Below are 25,812 nucleotides of genomic sequence, written 5' to 3'. Positions count from 1 at the left end.
GATGGTCGTGTTAAAATTCCAGATTTTTATTCCTTGTCGTTTGGCCGTGGTGAAGAAATAAGTGTTGACTGTGAAGCTTTTCCAAATTAACGTTTCTGGACGTTTTGGCCATTTTGACGATTAAGATGGAGTTTTTCAGAGGAAGGTTTCTTTTGAGGATTTGAAGAGGACGTGTCAATTTTTTTTTTTAAATATTTTGGGACCAAATCGGATCTGATTTAGTGGGTCAAAAGTGTGATTTTCTCTACCGTCCAAATTTTACTTTGAATAGAAAACATTTCTTTATCATTATAACTCAATTTCCACATTTATTAGAAGACCATGTTTAGGTAGGTTAAGGAATAAAACAATATACATATAGTGTAACCATGTATTTGGGTTATCTACGCACTACTTTGGAGAACTCAACATAGCTTTGGATTTTGTACTTACAATTACAAGGTGTTTTCTATCGTTTCTTCTAATAATATTTTGCTTTTTAATTATAAATATGTGGAACTAATTCCTTTTGCTAGACAAGGCCACTAACCTTAGCATGAATATGTAGTTTTTAGACCTTTTCGCTTTAACAAATGAGACATGTCATTTGTTAAAGTGAAAATATTCAAATGCAAAGGTAAGTACAAATGTTGCCAACACTCTCCTGTAAATATTGGTCTAAACCATATATATATATATATATATATTTTTTTTTTAAACCATATTGGGGCAAGGCTTTTGGTAACCCTATATAATGAGTCCATCCATTATTAGGTACTAAACTTGCAATTTATAAAGTTGAACTTTAGAGCTATCACTTAAAGAAAAAAATAACTACACCGTAAAATAGCCGCTGGGATGGGATATGGTGGCATGCAAAGCCGTTAGTTGTGGGTTCATCCAGCTGCAGCTTTGCCGCGTGCATGAAAGTGGAGCGCATAAGGGGTGCGGCGGTCTTCAATTTGTAGACGCGTTTACGTGTATTATGGGAGGCCTGCCACTAATCATGCTTATTTTTGGGCTAAATCTGTCAGGTTTTATTACAAACTCAAATTTTAGCCCAATTGTTGGAGGAGATTTGAGGGGTTGAAAACCTAAAATTTAGATTTTAACCCAATCATTAGAGTTGGTCTAAGTGGAAGACCGCAAACTCAACTCACTTAGATGTCGAAAGTTTTTTCAATTTTATGTATTTTTATCTATATCTAATTACTTATTGAGTGGCTCTGTTCAAGTTTTTCTTCTCTTAGAGTAGAATGTCATGTTATAAATAATCTCACTCATTAATTTCATCACACATGTAGATAACAAGAGGTCATAAAATGTAAAAGAAGATGAGGAAGCTCATGAATCTTCCATTTCTTTTTTCCCCACATATATAGTTCGGCTGTTGCATTCGGAATCAATGGCTTTTGCAATTTGATTAGAGTAAGGGGTTTGCTAGCTGGACTCGGCTAAAAGCGAGTCCCTGTCGATTTGCTGGAAGAATGTGCATAGGGATTGAATGGACATTGCCTGCCATTGGAGGACCAACTTTTGCAGAACTTGAACCTTCTCTAGTGGTGGTTTGAAAGCGACTCACAAAAAAGTTTGTAATGTGACAAGGCTTCATTCAATCGGAAAGCTAAAATCTTTGGGACAATCCCAAAACAGTTAAATTCAAACAGCCCATGTAAATTGGGGCAAAATTTTACTGGGTTCAATCAAAGTTTCAAATTTTACACTGAAATTCTAACATGGATGGATAGCTGTAAATTTGTTCAGAAAAAGGGTTAATTAGAGTCTGGGATTTTAAAATTTTTTATTCATATTCTGCAGTTGTTATTTGCTTGGAGGTGGGTGTTTAATTCCGTGGTATTGCTGCTATTAGCCTATTGCTATACCTGGTTATCCTGGGTGATGGAGGTGGACTGCGAGGCAAGGACCAAAATATCGAAAATATCGGTGAAATATCGCCGATATTTTCGTTTTTTTGAGTTACCGATATTTTAATGGTTATTTAATGAGTTTTCATCCAAATATCACGATATTATTGATACTATCGCAATATGAAATCCAAAAATTCTTGAAAATTTCTGAAAAATCTCAATTTTGAGCATAGAGGGAATCAAACCCCTCCCATTTGACTCCTTAACGCCTTAACCACCATATCACTTATGTTGTTGTGATAATATGCTAAAATATTTATATATATGGTTTTGTTTTGAATTCTTTTTACAAGAAACAAATTTGCACATATTCCAAATTTTTTGTGGTATTATATTTTAAATTGTGTCAATTAATTACTTAGTCAATGGCATGTGGTTTTTAATTTTTCTATTTTTTATTTGGTCACTTACATGGTAGGGCTGGAAAAAATTCTCGAAAATCTCAAACCAAATCGAAAAAGTCCCAAACCCAAACCGAAAAATCCCAAACCAAAACCATCCTGAAGTTCGGGAATCCCATCCCGAAAAATACCAAAATTTTCGATATGGGATTGGTTTCCAAATCCCATTTGTTTGGTAATCCCATAAAATACCGAAGTATTCAGTTTTCTATTGACTTTTGGGTTTTGGTTCTTGAAAACCATTGCCATGGTTGCTGACTACTCTTCACAATACACTTACTCTACAAATAGAGATGATGAAGATAGTGAAAATTTTGAACCTCATAGGAACTCTATGTGGTACTAAGTCACTCATGTATCTTACCATGCAATGTATAAAGTGTAAAATATTGTACTAATTCATTATATATAAATGATTATGGTGTGTTTAAACTTCTTTCATGAATTACTACATATTTTCTACATTCACAATGTTTGCCAGCTCGCTATATAATCAACTTAAATCAGTTAAATCCATCATGCAATACATTTCCTTCCAATTTTTTGTGATAAACTAATAGATAATTGACTAAATAAACATCCTGCAAAGTTTCAATAAAAATTTCCAAGTTTTTCTTACAATTTCCGTGGTTTCCATATTATTTTTATCGATATCGATAATATCCCGATATTTCCGTGTTTTTTGACTACCGATATTTCCGATATCATCGATATTTAATACCTTGCTGTGAGGTAGTCTTTGACTCCATCATCTTGTAGCAAACTCCTCCACATTGAAACTAGTTGCTCTAAGCATCAATACGCAAATTAAATTTCCCTATTTTTTTAAGAATTTGAAAGAAATAAAAATTAGATGAATTTGGATGGAGTCATATTTGTTTAAAAAGAGTGTGCTGGAAAGGTGAGAGAGATGACAGAGAAGCAAGACTACACTATCTTTCTTATCATTAAATAGAGTTATTAGATGACTTTTGGTTAAAATTCAAAGTTTTATTAAAATTATTTTCATTAGTTTTTCTTAATATTAATTGTTGATGTAAATGGTGTCTAGCAAGTCTATGCAGACTCGCTTTGAAAGCGGGTTCCCTTGGCATTTTTCTTGGAATAATTGGCTTGAAAAGGTAAATATTGGTGCTGTTATCCCGAATATATGTGTTGGCGTGTGAACCAATATTCTAGTATCCTATTGAGTAATTACTCAAAGCTCATGAGGGTGTGATTAACGAGAGTTTGAAGTTCGTTGGTAACCCTAGGTATCAGAGGTTAAATATAAGCATATTATACGTTGTTGCACTGTAATTAGGACCATTGATTAGTTAATCATTGTCAAAATATTTGATACAAATTCACGATCTAGTAACATGATAGTACTTTCTGTTACTTGATAGCATAGCAGGAGAACATGATTTTATAATATATGCATTGAAAAATCCTCATAACTTACGACTTATTGCGTTCGAGATTATTATATGTATTGATTCATCGATTTTGTTTGGCCTCCATTGAGTTATAAGTTAAATGTGGAACATAATAAAGGATAACTAGAATTACATGCCCCTCTGTTAAGCATAGCTGTAAACAATACTAAAGGTTGGGCATTCAGACAAATACTTGCCTTGCAAGAAAACATTATTTGTATATGATACGATTTCTATGAATCTGCCACTCAGCGTTTCCCAATATTAAAGGAATAAGATGCATTATTCAACAAGTCCTTGCTCCTCAATTAAGGAGTGGCAGCACTTTACTCAGATTCATCTTTTTATTCTGGTGCGATGTAGATAGTTGTATGCTAAAAGCATAAAATCCCAACACTTGGGTATTATACAAATACATCATAAAAAAAACATATTATCCATTAACACCATCTGATTGGTAGCTAGGTTCTCAAAACTTCTTTTTTTTTCTTTCACGAACGATAGTGTTAAAATTGACTCGGTTAATCCATAATCATCTTCGTAATTATTGCATGTATTATAGAAATGTAACTTCCTAATTGTAAATCCGTAATCATCTTCGTAATTATTGCATGTATAATAGAAAGAACAATACTTAGCTACTCAAAGATGAGTAGGAGCTCGTACTCAAAACTCTTAGTGTTTTAATTATAGAGCTTTGTGCTTATGATCAGAACCGTTCATACTATGAATCACGATGTAAAGATCATATGTGCAAAAATAAATTAAAACTAAGGTCGTTTAGTTAATCTATTGTAGCAAATACATAAACGGTTCGTAATGTTTTTACCAATACCATTCATTTGTTTTCAAACAGTTTGATGACTAAACGACCTTATTTTTAATTGATTTTTTGTAGAGGTGATCTTTATAGGGTGATTTATAATTTGAACCGTTCTGATTATAAATACGAAGATCTATAAATTGACAACAAACAATTTTGAGAAATTTTGAGTAGGAGTTCCTACTCATTTTTAAGTAACCAAGTATTGTTCTAATAGAAATGTAATTTTTCAATTGTAATTAGTGTAGCATTCCACCAAAATATGAATTTTGTAACCCTATATATTATAATATTTTGCGCTAATCCATCTAAGGAGTTATATTTCTAATAGATAGCATTAGTGGGTTAACTTGTTAATTGTTAGGGGAAGAGAATTGATGGAGATTGAACCACACTAGAGTGTATAGACATAATTACTTTATGCTACTACAATAAAGCAACATTTGTGTTCCTAAAACTCTACTGAATTCTAACACTATTTTTTTTTAATAACAATCGCGTCACAATTCTTAAATTAGTTAAGATAACTATATATTCCCTCATCCTCATAAAACCGTACGCCTATATAATATATATGCCAGAAGTTCTTCAAAGATCCCAACTAAACCTTACGCCTATACATCTCTGTCTAATTCACGTTCTCTAAGTCATGGCTAAGGTTCCTAAAATATCTTCTCTTCTTCTCAGGTTGGAATTATGAGTTTTAATCAGAATTATATCTTTGTTTAATTTCGTATAATATGTCAAGTGCAATATTCCTAATTATTTTATTTTGAGGTTAGTGTCTGAATTGTTATCTAGGGTTTTGTTTATAATTGTAACAGGCGATCGTATAAGGCTGCAGCTGAGAGTGTAAGAGGGCAGAAGGCAGCAGTGACGACGTTGAGGACAACAACAACAACAAGAACAACAGAATCCGGCGGTAGAACTGTCAATAATAGTGCAGCAAAGTATGATGGTGAACATAAGCAAGCTTTTTGGATGAAAGACCCGAAGACGGGGAACTGGATTCCGGAGACTCACTTTGGAGAGGTTGATGCTGCAGAACAGAGGGAGAAGCTCCTCCATAATCCCAATAAAAAAAACAAACTTTAAAGATGTGGCCTGTTATGCTATGCAGCTATATGGCATATACATATGGCTGGACCTTACTTGGAAAAGAAGTTATAAGTTTATATATTTGTTCTCTGTTTCTTCGGCGTGACCGCCAATCTCATCATCATCAGATGACTATACATATAACCCTTTTTCTATTGCTTTCAAATTTTCAATAGAGTGTTCCTATTTTCTAAATATCTATTCCTATTCCTGGGAAAAAAACTGATAAAGTTAAATCGATTTTATCCTTTAGCTTTTTTCGTAGACCATTATTCTTTATGGTTTATCATTTAACAATCAAGACATGACATGTTTACTTGAACTGGAAGGGTTATAAATCGGAATATGACACACAATTGTTCAGGGTGTTAAGAAGTTATTCTTCCAAAGTTGATCAGATACCAATTCAAGATGAGCTAAATGGTACCAACAAAAGGCTAATTATACCTACTGTCCTAGTTGACCTGAAATTCCCAAAATTGAAATTGAATGAGTCAGTGAGCTGGGATGATGATAAATCATGTTTCGCACTTAAATATCGAAATTAAGATACTGCAAATCAAACGATTAAACAATTTCCAATAGTTGATTTTTCGATGTTGACCTTTAATAGGCAACTTAAAGGTTGACGATTTCGACCATAAAATAACATCGTACAACGAAAAAAAAAGAGAAGACGGAGGAGAAAATATCCGAGTGAAAAAGTCGCTATTTAACTCCAGTCTCTTTCCATGGACTTTGCATCCAACAAGTTCCACATGTTCTTTGCTTTCGTTTTCACTTTTTTTTTTTATATTCTTTTTCTCCTGTAAGAGAACAATTTCTCCGACACGTAAAATTTTCAATCCCATGAAAATAAGCCTCTCGAAACAACCACGTGTTGTAACTTATACTCTTTACGAAACCACCTGTTATAACTTATACTATGTGACGATTCATCTTACGTCGATACGCTAGCAAAACATTATAAGTAAAAGTTGAGCAAATTCTCAATCCACATGTTATATAACATGATGCAATGTTCCACTTCGTCCTATGAGAATACGTTCAAAGTATCATAAAAAGAGTAGAACGCCCACTTAATCGTAAACCCCTTGAACCAAATAACATGAAGGAATAGGTTCCAGGGCCTGTAGATGCAACTATTACTTGCACATTGCCACAAAATAATTGTTTTTTTATTTTAACAAACGATATTATCCACACGAAAAGGAAGTAGTGAGCTTGGCCTAACAATTGGCTAGCAATAATGTAGTTCAAATTTACCTTTGACGAGAATCGAACCTAAGAACCAAATTTAACAACGAAAGATTAACACCTACATCATATCACATAAAGATACAAATTTAACAAATTTGATCCGTTCATGGCCTAAAAACCAAAATTCTTCTCACTTGATTACTTAGAATACTATCATTTGAGGGTGGGGGGAGCTAAGAAGAGGCATGTTTCTATCAGGGAAAATATCACAAGTATAGCTGAATAAGCTCATCGCTGACCACTGAAGGAGTTAGCACGCCCAGATCCGTGAAAAGCAGAGTAAGATATTGTGGAGGAGTATAATCACGGGCCGACTTTTCAACTTCAACCTTGGATGGGATGGGTACCCCAAAATCTATGGGACGTAATGCAGGGGCCATGTCTTTCTGGTCCAATGGATAAAGGCGAGCAAACTGGAAAACAACAAATCAAATGTGTGATGATGTTTTGGAAACTAATGAACAAATGTAGATATTTGGATCCATAAATTCCTCCATTAGATTGCAATTTCTACTCCTAAATCAATTATAAATTTCCACTCTGCGATGCAGGTACTTATATAACATGTAGAAATGACACTGCCAATTAGTAAGTGGCGTGAAGTGCCGTATCATGGGATAAAAGGATTATCTAAAATCTTTATAGGCATCGCATTATTTGCTAACTATTTACTTTTGCTAAAATATGATATCACATTTTCATCCACTAGACATAGGATCGAACACATTTTGGCATACCTTGTAGCTTTCAGCAGCCACATAAACCGGTTTGTTCATGCTGTGTGCCACTAAGGCAATTTGAAATGTTCCCATCATATTGATGATACCTCCACTTTCAACCACTCCATCTGCCCCGACAAATACCATGTCAACCTCATCCATGGTATATGCTGCTGCAGAGTCTATTAGAAGCTTCACGGGAACATCAAGCTTGGCCAGCTCATTCGATAATCGTAATCCTGTCCTGTCTGGTCTTCCCTCTGCAGTTTACAGCATAAAGATTGAATCATAAGGCAGACAAGTAAAGCAGAACCACCCATAAGGAAAACATTTCATACTAAGAATCCAAAATCTCTCTATCCCATATAAGAGGTGCCAAGAGGATGGAGATTCTAATTTATGTTGTTAACCCCGTCCTACTCTAGTTTATGTGCACACAAACATAACTCGCTGCATCATAAGGGAAAAAAAACCTGTGCAGAAAACTCGAAAGAGTTTGTTGCTCTGTGCCGCAGTTTTTAATACTTCTAGAACAACTCTAGAGAAACCATGAACCAAGATGGTGCAACCATCAAATATAAAGTCTTGACTAAGCACAGCAATGATTCTGCGGGCCTGCAGTATTAGAAGTGTGACTCAATAACCGGAAGATGACAAATAGTTAAAGTTGTTAAACATAGACAAAAAGATTTGTGTATTACATCAAAGTGTTGTGTATTAGGACACGTACCTTCATCGATATCTCCCCAAACTTCTCTGCCCGTTCAATTAAACGAGACTTGGCTGAGTTGAAGTCCTCGTACTCTAAAGCTGAAGTTCGAGTAACATACCGAATGAACAGGTCACATCCAGCCGTCAAAGAAATAGAGGTCGTGTCCCATGACTGAAGCACATAAAGGGTAAATCAAATTAATCCAAAAATCCAAAGATTTCTACTTTTCTACTAGGAAAATATATCAAGATCATAATTTTTCTTTTGTTTTCAAGAAAAAATGGAGATTATAACTTGACATCTCATATGATGCTGCAACTTGATCTAACAAAATGATACTTCATGCAAGCTAGATTTAGAGAGCAATTTGCTGCTTCTAACGAATGGAATACCAGTTAACAAATGGAATCGCAATCCAGACGACAAGACAAGCACGTTAGAAAATCACCAAATACGAAAATTTTCGTACCAAGTTCAATTGCCCCAAAAACTAACAATGCAATTCAGAGATTTGAATTCTGATTAACACATTTTTATTATGATAGTTTCAGAAAGGCAGAGGCTTTTCTCATAGAACAAACCCTAAATCACTGCATTCCAAACATCTATACAAATCCTGATTAAGATATATCAGAAAGGCATGGCAAATTTTCAACAATCCATTCACAAAACCACAAATTTTGAAAACTGCTTTTTCAGTGAAACAAACAGGGCATAGTGGACTCACTTTCAAAGACTCGGAGGCCTTCTTGAGCTCAATTTCGAGCTCCATCATAGTGGTGGCCTCACTGGACCGAATCACAGACGCCAAGGCCCGAATCGCCGCCACGGCCTCCGCCAAATCGGGCTGCTTTCGCCAGCTATTGAACTCCTCGATGACGCTGAAGGGCTTGCCGGAATTAGACCCCGGCTTAGCTTCAACCTCAGCGGTGATTGGCCCTTGCTCGTCGGGGTTTCTGCCGACTGCGGCCTGGGCCTGGGCCAGCCAGTCGCTTGTGACGACGCCGTGGTGGGCCGCCCGCGTCTGGTAATAGGCCGAAATCTTAGGGTTAGGGCTTTGCAGAGCGTCGGCCATGGATGATGACGGCGGTGGCGGGGAGAGATTAAGGGACTCAGGTTTGGAGGCTAAGGCGGCGGCGTTTCGCTCCTCGTCCTGCTTGTCGAGAATGAAAGAGGCTGATCCCCACCACATTTATGCCTACGTGGAGGGTTGAGTGGGTCGTCACTTTTTCGAATTGATAGAAAATCAATGGCGAATCTGCCGGGACCTGTTGCGGTGAGGTTCCGGTGAGTGTAATTAAGCACTTTAAACAGCTGGGGATTAGATGTAATTACACTAAATAGGCTCATATTACATACATCCATGTCGGCTGAGAGATGTAAAGTAAACGACGGCTCCTTACTTTTATAAGACTTTGTAGGGGTGGGCACAAAAATTGTGGGACTGCTAAACCGAATTGAATCGCGACAAGATAAATCGTAATAACGATCAAAAAATTCAACACCAGGCTACATTGTGAATGTAAATAATTAATTAAATTAAATAGTTGAATGGGGTGTTTATTGTGTCATGTAGTTTATGTTAGCTCAGATTTGTTGAATTTTGGTTTACTTGGGGTGTTTAGGAAGATTTGGGTTCTCTCTTCTTGTTGCAGAGAGTCATTGATTTTAGGATTGGATCATATTGGTTTGCTTGATTTTTGAATGGTTAATGTATTTTACTTAAAAGCTCAGTACCTAAAAAGATAAACAAGGGAAATGAACAAATAGAGTAGGTAGGTAACTCAGAATTCTGCATCACAATAAAGGACTACAAATTTTTAATTTAGTATTTGCAAAGGACATTTTGTTTGCTTGGTGCAAGGGACATTTGCATTTTGATTTAGTATTTACAAAGATTTATTTTGTTTATAACTTTGTATAACCATTTTAGAGAATGTATTTGAATGCAAGAATGCAAAAAACAAGAATAAAAAAACAAGTAAACATTGAATATCATTTTGATTTGGAATTCAAATATTTAGTATTTGGAACTGTAAACCGGCAAGAACCGGTGTAAAAACCAAACCGTACGATTCTAGTAATAAATTTAAGCGGAATCGCACCTAACCGAACCGTTGATATTTCTCAGCTCCTGTTCCGATTTGAGGGTGGAACCGCACTGTGCCCAGCTCTAAGGGTTTGTTTGCAAAAGCATTTGGAATTAGGAGTGGCCATAGTTTGGTTTGGTTCCATCTGGGGTGAAATCAAAACAGAAACTAAATGTTTTTGCAGTTCAATTCGGTGCAATTTTGAAGCTTGAATCAAAATGGAACCAAATCATTTTGTTGTAGTTTGGTTTGATTTGAAACGGTTTTGATTTCAGTTTCAAGCTATTTGCAAACTATGATTGATGTCATTAATACAACCCAATTGTGTGTACGTATTGTATGATTACCCACTAAGTAAGCACAGAAACCATAAATCACATATATCATATCATCGGAGCTCAAAAACTCAAAGCATCATATCATCAACCATAGCAACTTTCTAATTCAAAATGTTCATCATAATTCATCATAAATCAATAAACATGAAATCATTATATCAAAAATCTTATTCATAAACATTTTCATAAATATTTCAATAAATGTAAATTCAATCAATCATAATATTTCATAAAGCGTAAATTCAATAATTCATAAACATATCATAAAAGTGTAAATTCAATCAATTGTAAATAATGCATGAAACGTAAAATAATGAAATCATACTTTTCATGAATGCAAGCCTAGTATTTTAATAAAATCATGCAATTTAACAAGGGGTCCACTCACAAAACACAACAAATCACAATGTCATTCATTATATTCGGCCAATACCACCCAAAATTCCATAAAAGGAACCTGAAAAGTGCTACATAACATACATGAAACCACCGACCAGCATGAATGAACATAGGTTTCAGTGTAGCCTAAGACAAATGTAAATAAGAACAAAAACATGAGCTCAATGCACCTTCATTGTCGGGAATACTAAAACCTAGATTTAGTCTTTCTTATAGAGCATATCAAGATTCAAGTCTCGCAAACAAAGTAGCATGATGGTCTCATTTTCTGGGAGATTTATCATTATATCCTCGTCAACCTGACTTTTACAACAACAAAAAAAGATTGTTCAAGCAAAAAAGAGCATAAAAATTATAATAAATAAGAACAAAAATAAGTAAGTACATGGATGCGATGTTTAACAAGATTCCAAGCCGTTATAAAGTATTGTACTCCATCGTTCAATTGTCCATTCTATCTGCTAATTTCATCACCAATAGCACCCCCATAGACAGGGTGTAACATGTCCTTCCACAGCGGAATTATGACTAAGCTTCTAGCAAGAGCGAAGTGGTTATATAGTAAGTATTGAAATGAACTGTTAATGATAAGGATGGTTTATGTTCAGTTAATTTTAAAAACATTAATCAAATACATAAACTTTAATAAATAAACGAATACTTACAAGACAAGAGTAATACAGAATCACAAAGAACAGCATGGGAAATGCACTGGCCCACGAAAAATGTCTTGGAAAATTCCTACCAGACCCTCTCGATCATCAAGAGCATCACTATCACATTTGTTCTTTCTAAAAATGACCACCACTTGGCTTCCAGTCCAAAACATATTTTGCATTCTTATGTTCCAGTGACCATTTACCCTTTCAAAATCTTTAGCAAATGTAACAAGTCCTATGAAAATAGGCAAGACAGTACTATGTATAGTCGTTATGTTAAATGGCTCCCAAATTTCCTTCCCAACCAAAAACTTACAAAGTGGGCTTGAAATCCTATCCGGGAATAGCAACAAACTGTTTGGGCCATTAACATGAAAAATTATTCTCAGAAAATGCTGAGAAATAAACGACTTCGAATTAGATATTCACTTTTTTTTATTCTTCATATTTGTTAATTTAAAAGCCAAACCATTTAATGTACTGTCGTATAACTTGTAGGATAGTCTACAACAAACAATTCTACCAATTGAATACAATTTTGTGGTTGAATAAACTGTTGTGGTTGTAAAGCACCTAGAACCACCATACATATACCCAGTGTTTAGAATATCGGTATCAGTGGAAATATTGATATGCATATTTGTTGAAATATCATTGGATATATCGATATCTGTATCTATTACCTTTGATGGATATGGTGAAAATTCACTCAAAAACATGAAAATTTAAAGTTATTGTCTAGAGGGAATGTCATATGTAACCACAACACACGTATGAATCATGAATTAATGATTAGATATTATGTAAAAAATAAGTATGTGAAATATTGATGGATATACCTAGAGTTACCATAATTGTTGCTATACTAAAACCTAGATTTAGTATTTCTTATAGAGCATATCAGGATTCAAGTCTCACAAACAGCAACATAGCATAATGGTCTCATTTTCTAGGAAAGTTGTCATTAAATTCTCGTTGACCTGACTCGATCCAAAATCATGCACCAAAAAAAAAAAATTGATCAAGCAAAAAAGATCATAAAAATTAAAATAAATAAGAACAAAAATACTTAGGTACATGGATGCGATGTTCAACAAGATTCCAAGCCATTATAAAGGACTGCACTTCATCGTAGAATTGTCCATTCCATCTGCTAATTTCATCACCAGTAGCACCCTCATAAACAGGGCGTAATATGTCCTTCCACAGCGGGATATGACTAAGCTTCCAGAAAATTCCTCACTACAAAATACCTTCAAGCCACCCTCCTCTTAGTGCTCATAAGAGCGAAGTGGTTATGTGGTAAGTATTGAAATGAACTATGTAATTATAAAAACAGTTTATGTTCAGTTAATTTTAAAAACATCAATCAAATACATAAACTTTAACAAATAGACGAACACTTACAAGACAAGAGTAATGTAGAATCATAATGAACAACATGGAAAATGCACTGGCCCACGAAAAATGTCTTGGAAAAATCATACCAGACCCTCTTGACCATCAATAACATCGCTATCACATTTGTTCTTTCGAAAAATGACCACCACTTGGCTTCCGGTCCAGAACATATATTGCGTTCTTATGTTCCAATGACCATCTACTCTTTCAAAATCCTTAACAAAGGTAACAAGTCTTATGAAAATAGGCAAGACCATACTATGTATTGCCGTTGTGTTAAATGGCTCCCAAATTTCATTCCCAACCAAAAACTTACAAAGTGGGCTTGAGATCCTATCTGTGAATAGCAACAGACCGTTTGGGCCATTAACGTGAAAAATTATCCTCAGCAAATGCTGAGAAATAAACAACTTCGAATCAGATATCCACTTTTTTTTTATTCTTTCATATCTATTAATTTAAAAACCGAAACATTCAAACCATTTAATGTACCGTCATATAACTTGTATGATGGCGTACAACAAACAATTCTACCAATCAAATATAATGTTGTGGTTGAATAAACTGTTGTGGTTATAATTGAGGTATAAAATATCGATGATATTGGAAATATCGATAGTCCAAAAACACGGAAATTTCGATAGAAATATCGGAATATTATTGATATCGATAAAATTTGAATAAAAACCACGGAAATTGTAAGAAAAACTTGGAAATTTTTATTGAAACTTTGCAAGATGTTTATTAAGTCAATTATCTATTAGTTTATCATAAAAAAATTGGAAGGAAATGCATTGCATGATAGATATAACTTATTTAAGTTGATTATATAACGAGTTGGCAAACATTGTGAGTGTAGAAAATATGTAGTAATTAATGAAAGAAGTTTAAACCCACCATAATCATTTATATATAATGAATTAGTACAATATTTTACACTTTATACATTGCATGGTAAGATACATGAGTGACTTAGCAAGGTTTAAAATATCGATGATATCGGAAATATCGGTAGTCCAAAAACATGAAAATTTCAATAGAAATATCGGGATATTATGAATATTTTAGACCATGGTTATAATGCACCTAGAACCACCATATATAGTGTTTAAGATATCGGTATCAGTGGAAATACCGATATGCAAATTTGTGAAAATATCAATGGATGTATTGATATTAATATCTGTATCGATTGTCTTTGATGAAAATGATGAAAATTTAAAGTTATTGTCTAGGAAATGTCATATGAAGCCCCAACACACGTATGAATCATGAATTAATGATTAGATACTATGTAAAAAATAAGTATGTGAAATATCAATCGATATACCTAAAGCTACTAGAATTGTTGCTATACTGCCAGTAAGAATTTGGGGCATTTGGGGCTATCTGTGTGGTTGATCCTATTATGGATCCTACTATGAACCAGCCTTTGAGGATTTTCGTCAAACACCTCTTTGGTGTCCTGAGCATTCTAGTAAAGCCCACATTGGAGAAGAAGTAGTTAGGCGAGATCTTGCCGGAGGTGGCAATGCACTGTATGGAAGGGGAGAATTGACTGGCGATGGCAATTGATTGGATGGAAGTGCAGAACCTAAGATTGAGAAGGCGGTGGATTGACATTCCGAGAGACATGTGTGTGGGAATTTGGGCGGTTTTCTAAAAAAGTTAGAGAAAAGTTAAAGAGTTGGAGAAATGACCAATGGAGAACTTTCCAGAACCTTATTGAGATTTGTTCAGTGTTTAAAACATTAGTATCGATGAAAATATCGATATGCAAACTTATGAAAATATCGATAGATATATCGATATCAATATCGGTATCGATTGCCTTCAATGGAAATGGTGAAAAGTTGCTCAAAAACATGAAAATTTAAAGTTATTGTCTAGGGAATGTCATATGAAGCCACAACACACGTATGAATCATGGATTAATGATTATATACTATGTAAACATACGTATGTGATACGTGAGAAGAAAAAAAAAACTTATTTCTAATGAAAAGTAATAAAATGCTTTTAAAGCATTTCACTAAAATGAATAAATTAAACATAATTTAATTGAAATTTTCGTCATGAAAGCAACACAGATTTTATTAAGGTAAACAAATACCATAAATAAAGGAATTAAACCAAATAAAGTAGCATAGGTGAAAGAGAGAAAAAGAAACGAATAATAAAATAATATTGTAGGCATAATTTACTAAACAATTATGGAGGCCATATAGAGAGAAAGGTGCGACAATAGTAGAGAGAAGAGAGAGATTTGTAATTGTGAGGTGTGTGTTATTCCACCCCATTGTGCCTTTATTTATAGTAGTAGGGAAGGTTAATTCCTTACCATTTAGGATTACAATATTTAATTGGTAATCTACTCCTAATAGGAATATAAGATACATTCTCATATCTACTAGGATTTACACAATCACATTCCTAATCTAATAGGACTGCAACACTCCCCCTTGAGTGTGTAAATACTTAAGTAAATGGCGCATCAAGTCTTCAGCGATGAAGTAAGTGCAGTTGATGAAGTCGTCGGCACAATGAGCGAATGTGAGTCTCAAATCAATGGAAGAATGCATAAAAAGTAAAACTCACAAAACCTCGCTATGGTAAAACCCAAGGTGGGAGAAAAACTCATAAGCTAAGGAGAAAAGTGAGAAGTTGCATTAAGTTAAAACTATACGTCTTTTGGAAGCAAGTAGAAGAGTTCACAAGGGTATGATCAGCCCATGATGGATGCCTCATTAAAACCTAGTTAGGTAGCAAAAACCCAGTGGGAAAAATGCTCATAATTGTAATGAAAAATAGTACATTAAGATAAAGTGAGTATACTTCTGGATACTCCCCCTGAGTTTGACATAACTTCCAAATCAGAACTACAAGCATTGCATATGATAGTTAGGCATACCAATTCCTCGGACAAGTTTCTGGAAGGTTGACTTCGGTAGTGACGCCGTGTAGAGGTCGGCAAGGTTGTCTAGGATCGGCTTGCATGACTTCAATCTCTTGATGCTTTACTGATGTGATGTAGACGCAATATGTCTTTATGTTAACTTGGTTGATGTATCATGGCTTGGTTGAGTTGATACATGCGGCATAATCTTCATGGATCATCGTTGGGACTCAATGATAGATGAAAAACAGCAAATACTTCGAATATGCTCAACAAGAACTCCTAATCATGTCTCAGTTGTTGCGTAGTGAAGTGAGGTGAGTCTTGGAACAATTCAAAGATTTCGCAACTATGGTCATATCGTGGACCTCCAAAATATTGCGATATCCCTAACGGTAAAGACATAACCATTTGGGGATTTTTCCTTGTGTTGGTTTGATAAGTAACCTGCGTTAGCATAACAAATAAGGCAAGCACCATTCCGAGGATTATATGGGTTAGATCCGCTGAAGATGCGTTGGGATTTGATTTGCCCAAATTCGTAATACCTTCAGGGTAGTCTTTAATACTAATTCAGTGGTTGCATGTAGGCGCGGTGCTGCATCTTTACCAATAGATCAACAGCGAAAGAGATGTCCTGTCTAAATACAATGAGCTAAGTACAACAAAGCGCAAAGTTGAACATAGATATGGAATTTCAGATTCTATAACCTCTTCGAGGGTCTCATTTGCATATAACCTATAGACGATCATAGGTATACTTAAGGGTAACACATTCAGGGTGTAGTTCGACTAGTAGACCAATGTACCGTCAGAAAAACGCTTGAACTTCAGGTCAAGGCATAAACGAGTTTTCCTAAGATCCTTCATCTCAAATTCCATCTTCAGGTGCGAGACAGTTTTCTCAAGCTCTTCCGGAGTCTTAGTGAGATTCGTGTCAATGACATAAAATGTAACTCTAGCAATTTGTAATAAGACTTCATAGTTTAACATGCGAGAGCATAATCCCTGACTGATCAAATAATCACTTAGACGGATATACCACATCCGTCAAATTGTAAGTCAACACCTCAAACAAGTTAAAAGGGTGTACCGTGGTTTTGGAACTATTTGAACCAGTCCATGTAATTCTTCATGAACTTACATGTAAATCTCCATATTTATATCCCCATGGAGAAAACACTAACCACATTTCATAATGCTGCTATCAATCACATGATGTTTTGAGAGAAACCTTGCGCCGTAAGGCATGCATCATATCACAATATTTCATTCATCTCATAACGCTTATTTTCCCATTTGTAACGCAACAAGGTTACCTTAGGCAGTGTAGGAACGACAGGTCTAATACACACTTTGGTAAGGAATTTGACCTAGATTATAATTTCGATTGTCCAATCAGTTATACGTTGTCACTTAATCAACGGAACACGATTTGATATCGTTGCTTTTCATCTATGTCTGTAGCTACCATATAAGTGAAAACATCATCGATGGTAATCTCATTTCAATTCCATTTAGCTCATCCAAACTAGTATACTGGACCAAGAACTTCAAGTCTTGGGAGTAATCCGGATTAATCTCATGAGATGGAAATCATTTGAGACAGCGATCAAGTATGGATTCATTGTTGTGTCGTGTCTTCCTCTTCTAGGAAAGTGAATCCTATGAACCAAGTGATATGTTGTGCTCCAGGCTAAGACAAATTGATTAGTTATCCGCCAGTGTACCGGATTATCCAACAAGGGCGTCCAAACCATCCAATAAGGGCAGCATGCCTTCCAGGGATGTTGACTCGATGTTCGTTAAGTACGTTCATCCTTGCAAGTATGTTTGCAGCTAGTATATGATCTTGTCACTTTAGCTAGATCAGAGGAATGCGTCTGAAGCAACATTTTGAAAGCTACAATTCATCGCATTTACTTATCATACATATGTGATACGGGGATCGAGATAAGACATAGTGGGTAACGTCCACACAAATTCGCATCGTTCTATAGAAACGTTGACGTTCTTATCTCCCCTTAACGGCGAGAAGATTGTCTCATTAAAGTGACAACCCGCAAATGAGCGGTAAAGAGATCGCATGCAAGGGCTCTAAAAGAGCTAGTGTGAAAAAGAATCATGATCGACAAAAGATACACATCCTTCTTTGAGAACCCATGTTGGTATGTTGCGGCGGCGCAACTTGGCACATAGAATGCACACCCAAATGCTTAAATACAAAAATCGTCAGGTTTGTACCCAGTAACCAACTGTAACGTCAAAATGGTTGGGTGGCAGTGGGCCTCAAGGCGAATCAACATAGCTACATACAAGATTGCATAGCCCTATGCAGAAATTAAAAACTTGGTACATTTACCAAATTCGAACGATCATTTAAATTGCGCTTTATGATCGCTAGGCAAAGCTATTTGGGGTGAATCATGGGAATTCGATGTTCAATTATAAACCCAAAATACATGCAATACTTTATAAAAAAACTGTCGATATAAACTCTCCGGCATTATCCAGTCTCCCGAACCTTAAGGGATAAGTAGGGTGGTGAGCTTTTAATCGGCAAGGAGGTTTAGTAGTAATGTGTGTGAACAAACATGTGACCAGTTTGTCGATTCATCAACCAAAACCATAAGTATTTATATGGTTCGCATTTTGGTTGGATTAGTCCACATATATTCCCTTAAATCCACTGTGAAAAGAAAGTCATTTTGTATCTTTGCAATGGATGATTTAGAAAATCAATTTCCCAAATGAGCGGGCTTTGGCAAAGTGTGCTTGTAGGCACAAGATCCTTACTTCGGGTAAGGAGATGCATCGTAGCATCATTTTTCGACCTAAGTGTCCCAAAAGGTGGTGTCAAAGTAAGTAAACTGCTCAATCACCAGGCTCCAAGCTAGCACATGTGGTGTTTTCCCAGTTGGGAGACAACACATTGGCCTCAAATCAAAGCTTCAGGCTCATTTTTGGAGGTGGTGCAAAGATATTTCACTCTATTTTCTTCAGTGGTTTCATTTATGATTATTGTTCTCTCAAATATCCTTAAAAACTCAACGACATGGAGAATTTAAGGTCTTTTGAATGGTGATGCAGTACCATTCATACAAAGAGGAACGTGCCAATGCTCTTAATTAGGTTAGATAGACATGAAGTTGTTGTTAGAGATGTGATTTATGTGTAAAGTTATTATGCGTAGTACGCATTCATCCAGACAACTAGCTTTCTGACATTCCCACCTAATCACGTGTTTAATTGAATCGGTCACATGTATTAAGAAATATGATTCAATTAACTCATATTCGATGACAATATCAATAAGATTATCCATAAGTAAAACAAACACCAAACGTGAATCCAAGAACATGGAAAAGTGTTCACAAAGTAAATAGTTTACTAAAGGGATTCGGCCAACAAGGTTATCCATGTCAAAATTCTACTCTTTCAACGGTGTTCGATGAAGCAAAATTAGTCTCACATATTGACTACTAGAATGGTACTCCTTAACAACATTGGTAAGGATACGAACAGGTGCATAACCAATGATTTATTCCATCAAGACGGAAGTAGATTTTGCAGGGTTAAGGTTTGGGAATACTATCCCTTATTCTTGAAGTTTTAGATCTTAGGTGCCAAGGATCATGCTTCGGGCATGATGCACACCTTAGCAAGCCCTGATTCTACCATATGTTGTGGTAGTAATCATATCTAAGAATTTGGTAAACTTCCACTTTCTACATTACTACTTCAGAGGCGAGTTAGAAACATGGAAGGTCAAGAAAAGTAAATTCGATCGGATTTATAAACTTTAGAATTGTACTCATTCATGGACGTAATCATGGTGTGCTTCATGCAATGTCTTTCATGATTAGACAGTTTGTAGGAGCAAGCCAAAGAGCCATGGAATCCTCGTTCATGAGGTATTTCCATTTGTAATGCTTCGGGTATAAGTCTTCGAATGAAGATCAGGGCAGAGGCTTATTCAGCTCTTCCATGCCATTGTTGGCTACAATGGTTTCTTAACTTCTTGATAGTCAAGTGGAGATTCACGTCTTGTACCCCACATAAAGTGGTTTACGTTAAAAACGTCCAAATAAGGGAAATCGAACTTGTGATCGTTTGACAATCCATTGAATTTGGAGGGAACAAGATTGTGATTGGTGCTATGGGAATGGATCATCCATAAGCATCAAAGTTAGAACATTCAAGTTCTAAGACATGATTTTCATGAAAAACATCAGCTTTTCATGGGTGTATTGTTTTATGAAAACTTCGGGTTTCAAGGACACTAAATTTGAAACTACAAGTTCAATTTAGTTTATGAACGTTTAGTTTGTGAACGTTTAGTTCATAAAAAAGATGTTCCTGTAAGAACACAGAAGACAATATACAACTAAGTGTAGTGGATTTAAGTTGCTTCAGGAACTCAAGTGTGAGTGCTTTAGGACTACGAAAATATGTCAACGGTTCAAAGTATAAAAATAAATTATTGAATCATTAATGTCCAAAAGTGATATTCAGGTCAATCATTTTGGATTCATTATCAAATTAATGGATTGCAGGTCACTTTTAATTAATTCAATAAATCAGGCCATACGGGGTCGACTGTAGAAGCAAAAATAATAATAACATTTGGGTTAAAATGATTTAGAATGCTAAAAATTAGCATTGGATCGAAAAATATAGCCTCAAAAATATTTTGGGCTCGGTTTGGCTCCAATATGCAGCCCATGGGTGGCTTAAGGCCACGGGCTGAGAACATGAAGCTCTGTGACAGCAGCTGCTGGCTTTTTGGGCTAAAGGGGGGCACAGATTAGGCCCAACGAAACGCTGACATGTGGGTTGAGGCGCAGGAACCCAGCCATGTGGCTGGCGTTATGTGGGAACCAAGCCCAATTATGTGGGCTGGCATCGGAGTAGGCTTCAAGCCTTGGTGCATGTGGGACAAAAGCCCAGCAAGCATGACATCTTGCTGGCATGGGCCGAGAGTATAAGGTAAGTCCAAAAGGAAAGCTGCAGGCTTCCTTGATGAAGGTGAGCTACATGCTTGAGTCAAACCAACAAGGCCGAAGGCACTCCCACTTCCTCTGCCTCTCCCTTTCTCTTTGTCACTCTCTCTCTCTCCCTCTCTCTCTCTCTCCCTGTTACACTGGTACAGTAGTAGTTGTAGTAGTAGGAACCCTTTTTAAATGTTCATCTGTCCTTTAAATTATACATGAAATTTTGGAAGTAGGGTGTTTGTTGTATTGATTTGGTGGGTTTTCTATTCTGGTTGTGAGTGTGCTCCTGCTCAATTGTTTGACAATTGTCTGAGTTAGTTCGCCTTCGATCTTTAACAAGAACAATTTTAATCCAACTTTCCATGGGTTGAAGGAGGAAGAAATGATTCAAATTATTCCGATATGGGCTCCGACGAGGAGAGGGATATCAATTTGCATCTGGGCTCTGCTGAGAAGGACGAAGCCGAGGAAGGGAGCTTGACTTTCCTCGATTATGGTTAATTTCTAGGCTTCGATGAGAAGGATGAAGACGAGGAAGACGAGGAAGACGATCTGGGCTCCAATAACAACAACAACAACAATAAAGCATTTTCCCACTAAGTGGGGTCGGCTATATGAATCCTAGAACACCATTGCGCTCGGTTTTGTGTCATGTCCTCCGTTATATCCAAGTACTCAAGTCTTTTCTTAGGGTCTCTTCCAAAGTTTTCCTAGGTCTTCCTCTACCCCTTCGGCCCTGAACCTCTGTCCCGTAGTCACATTTTCGAACCGGAGCATCAGTAGGCATTCTTTGCACATGTCCAAACCACCGGAACCGATTTTCTCTCATATTTCCTTCAATTTTGGCTACTCCTACTTTACCTCGGATATCCTCATTCCCAATCTTATCCTTTCTCGTGTGCCCACACATCCCACGAAGCATCCTCATCTCCGCTACACCCATTTTGTGTACGTGTTGATGCTTCACCGCCCAACATTCTGTGCCATACAACATCGCTGGCCTTATTGCCGTCCTATAAAATTTTCCCTTGAGCTTCAGTGGCCTACGACGGCCACACAACACGCCGGATGCACTCTTACACTTCATCCATCCAGCTTGTATTCAATGGTTGAGATCTCCATGTAATTCTCCGTTCTCTTGCAAGATAGATCCTAGGTAGCGAAAACGGTCACTTTTTGTGATCTTCGCTAGATTGCTCCGGTCATTAGTGTGGATAAGTATATAAATGGATAGAGATAGGAAAGCAAACACAAGATGTACGTGGTTCACCCAGATTGGCTACGTCCACGGGATAGAGGAGTCCTCATTAATTGTGAAGGGTTTACACAAGTACATAGGTTCAAGCTCTCCTTTAGTGAGTACAAGTGAATGATTTAGTACAAATGACATTAGGAAATATTGTGGGAGAATGATCTCGTAACCACGAAACTTCTAAGTACCGGAGTGTGGTATCGTCTTGACTTGCCTTATCTGTCTCATAGGTAGATGTGGCATCTTCTCTGGAAGTACTCTTCCTCCATCCAGGGGTGGTATCTTTAACTGGTGGAGATGCACAAGGTAATGTATCAATTTCACTTGAAACTTACTTGTAGTTTCAGGCTTGGTCAAGCGCGATATAAACCATGTAGTAGAAGTCCCCCAAGTCGCCGAGCTAGGGGATCTGCTGAAAGAGGTGACAAACAAGGTAAGCAATCAGAGCTCCGGCTGATTGTTCACATTCTCCCTATCTTGCAGGCAGCATGAAGGATAAAGAGAAGAAAAATGAGAAGATATGATATGGGATACTTTTGCTTTTGAAGAAGTAACTTTCCACATGCTTATTCTTGAATTAGGCTGGAGGGTTTTCTGGTTTCCTCCAGAGTATAAGGCCGACTGAAGAATTTGAGGGTCAAAACAAGTCCATCAAATCTAGAGTACGTTCGACCCTGCTGATATGGGATACTTTTGCTTTTGACAGAGTAGTGGATGTATCGGCACATGTGCTGTTACGCTTGTCTCCACATGCTTCCTTGTATCCTTCTCACTTGCCCTATCTGTTCCTCAGGCATATGCGGTATCTTCCCTGGAAGCATAAGATGTTGAAGATGAGTATTCGAGAGCAATGCCAGGTAAGTAATCAGGTAAAGGGTTCCAGGCAGTCAGTTCCTGGTTGGAACCTTGATTCCAAATGCTGACTGATTGCTCTCTTTCTCCTTGTCTTGCAGGTAAGAACAAGGTCAAAGGAAAAGACAGGGAAAAAGCATGATATGGGATACTCTTGCTTTTAACCCTGATGATATGAGATATTCTTGCTCTAGTATAGCTTGTTTACAGAGGTATTATCGGGGGGAAAGAAAGCTGAATATTTCGAAAGGCTTCGTTGGGAGTGCCCTCTCAGATAAGAGGAAGGGTTGAGCATTTTTGCAGGTCTGCCTGTCCGTTGGGGATGGAGGTCGACATATATAGGAGTCTCCCTAACATCAAGTAATAATGCTATTCCTTTACCCTGTTTGGTCATAGCATGGTAGTGGGAGCTGCCAGCTTCACATGTTTTAACTCTGTCAGAGCACTTTGAAAAAGTGGTCTGTGGTATCTGGAAAGCTGATGTTGCGTGTGAAGATTACAGACAACCTTTATCCAAGGAGATCCAGCTCTTGAAGTTGGGAAAGTGGTGCCTCTTCGGTTTTCAAACAAGCAATTCTGTCGGGGATCTGGCTCTCGAGATTCGGAGAACGATGCCTCTTCGATTTTTGAGAAAGCAATCCTGCTGGGGGTCATGGCTCTCGAGATTCGGATAGCGGTGTCTCTTCGATTTTTGAGAAAGTAATCATGTTGGGAGTCTGGCTCTCGAGATTCGGAAGACGGTGCCTCTTCGATTTTGGAGCAAGCAATCTTGTTGGGAGTGTTTTCTCAAATGTGAGTAAAGGTTGGGCATGTTTGCTAGTCTACCTTGCCACGAAGCACAGAGGTTGACACACAGGGACTTTCCAATTATCCAGCAGTGGTACTGTTCCTTTACCCTCTCTTCGATTTTTGAGAAAGTAATCATGTTGGGAGTCTGGCTCTCGAGATTCGGAGGGCGGTGCCTCTTCGATTTTGGAGCAAGCAATCTTGTTGGAAGTGTTTTCTCGAATGTGAGTAAAGGTTGGGCATGTTTGCTAGTCTACCTTGCCACGAAGCACAGAGATTGACACACATGGACTTTCCAATTATCCAGCAGTGGTACTGTTCCTTTACCCTCTCTTCGATTTTTGAGAAAGTAATCATGTTGGGAGTCTGGCTCTCGAGATTCGGAGGGCGGTGCCTCTTTGATTTTGGAGCAAGCAATCTTGTTGGGAGTGTTTTCTCGAATGTGAGTAAAGGTTGGGCATGTTTGCTAGTCTACCTTGCCACGAAGCACAGAGGTTGACACACCGGGACTTTCCAATTATCCAGCAGTGGTACTGTTCCTTTACCCTTGTGGGTAATAATATGGTAGCTAAACCTTCAAAATTTATGTGTCTAAACTTTGTTAGTGTTGTTTATTTGCTATTTTTTTACCCTTCTTGGTCAGAGCGATGTAGTGGGAGCTGCAAGCTTCACGTGTCTCAACTTTGTCAGAGAACTTTGGCAAAGTTATCTGTGGTACCCATGAGCTACTATTGCGTGTGGGAAGTGGGTGATTGAACAGTACGATTCATGTGCTTTCTACTTCACCAGAAATCTTCGACAGAATGCCCATAATTTCCACAAAGCTGAGTGTGCGTGTGACAGGTGCTGACAAGGCTGGAAAAGTAGGTGCCTCTTCGATTTCTGAGATCGGCCCTCGTGGTCTTTGAGCAGCCCAGCTTTTGAGAAAGCAAGCCTCTTCGATTTCTGAGATCGGCCCTCGTGGTCTCTGAGCAGCCCAGCTTTTGAGAAAGCAAGCCTCTTCGATTTCTGAGATCGGCCTTCGTGGTCTTTGAGCAGCCCAGCTTTTGAGAAAGCAAACGCCTCTTCGATTTCTGAGCAGGCGCCTCTTCGATTTCTGAAGCTTCGTCGAGTGCAGATTTTTATAGGAGCTGACATTAAGTTCCAAAACCCACTTGAATCTCCACCAGTAGAAGCTCTATTCTTGCACTTCTAAGATCTTGATTTGTCCGACCTCTTCTCTCTTCAACACCTTTGAAAATGTCTGGCCCCTCCGACCGTCGTTTTGACTTGAACCTTGTTGAACAGGCAGCCCCGTCTTCTCCAGACAACATATGGCACCCATCATTCGTCTCCCCTACTGGTCCTCTTACCGTTGAGGATTCCGTGATGAAGAATGATATGACCGCTGCGGTAGTGGCCAGGAACCTTCTCACTCCCAAAGATAACAGACTACTTTCCAAACGGTCTAATGAGTTGGCTGTTAAGGATTCTCTGGCTCTCAGTGTTCAGTGTGCAGGTTCTGTGTCTAATATGGCCCAACGCCTATTTGCTCGAACCCACCAAGTTGAATCATTGACGGCTGAAGTGATGAGTCTCAAACAGGAGATTAGAGGGCTCAAGCATAAGAATAAACAGTTGCACCGGCTCGCACATGACTATGCTACAAACATGAAGATGAAGCTTGACCAGATGAAGGAATCTGATGGTCAGGTTTTACTTGATCATCAGAGATTTGTGGGTTTGTTCCAAAGGCATTTATTGCCTTCGTCTTCTGGGGCTGTACCACGTAATGAAGCTCCAAATGATCAACCTCTGATGCCTCCTC

The 25,812-nt window shown here is 37.4% G+C and overlaps 1 protein-coding gene and 1 long non-coding RNA gene across 2 annotated transcripts; one reads left to right on the top strand and one right to left on the bottom strand.

Moving 5' to 3' along the window:
* Nucleotides 1-5,114: 5,114 nt before the first annotated feature.
* Nucleotides 5,115-5,842, top strand: LOC139188270 (uncharacterized). The gene is made up of 2 exons (XR_011571613.1): nucleotides 5,115-5,236; nucleotides 5,374-5,842. It is a non-coding gene; the product is annotated as an uncharacterized lncRNA (long non-coding RNA).
* Nucleotides 5,843-6,803: 961 nt separating this feature from the next.
* On the bottom strand, nucleotides 6,804-9,773 carry LOC103443631 (uncharacterized). The gene is made up of 5 exons (XM_008382519.3): nucleotides 9,066-9,773; nucleotides 8,357-8,509; nucleotides 8,100-8,241; nucleotides 7,645-7,886; nucleotides 6,804-7,320 (listed from the first exon to the last, which is right to left on the bottom strand). Exons 1-5 carry the CDS (start codon nucleotides 9,528-9,530, stop codon nucleotides 7,114-7,116), a joined length of 1,209 nt encoding a protein of 402 aa, XP_008380741.1. The 5' UTR covers nucleotides 9,531-9,773; the 3' UTR covers nucleotides 6,804-7,113.
* Nucleotides 9,774-25,812: the final 16,039 nt, after the last annotated feature.

This window comes from Malus domestica, chromosome 09, assembly GCF_042453785.1.
Source record: "Malus domestica chromosome 09, GDT2T_hap1".
In the NCBI taxonomy this organism is placed as follows: Eukaryota; Viridiplantae; Streptophyta; class Magnoliopsida; order Rosales; family Rosaceae; genus Malus; species Malus domestica.
The sequence above is the reverse complement of the archived record's forward strand: the minus strand, read 5'-3'. Positions and strand labels throughout refer to the sequence as shown.

Bases quoted from the DNA above. Each gene is read 5' to 3' on its own strand.
- LOC103443631 (XM_008382519.3), bottom strand. From the start codon at position 9,530: ATGTGGTGGGGATCAGCCTCTTTCATTCTCGACAAGCAGGACGAGGAG. The intron at 8,242-8,356 runs GTACGTGTCCTA...CTAATACTGCAG, and splicing joins TTGGGGAGATATCGATGAAG to GCCCGCAGAATCATTGCTGT. The intron at 7,887-8,099 runs GTTTTTTTTCCC...TGTAAACTGCAG, and splicing joins CTTTCGAGTTTTCTGCACAG to AGGGAAGACCAGACAGGACA.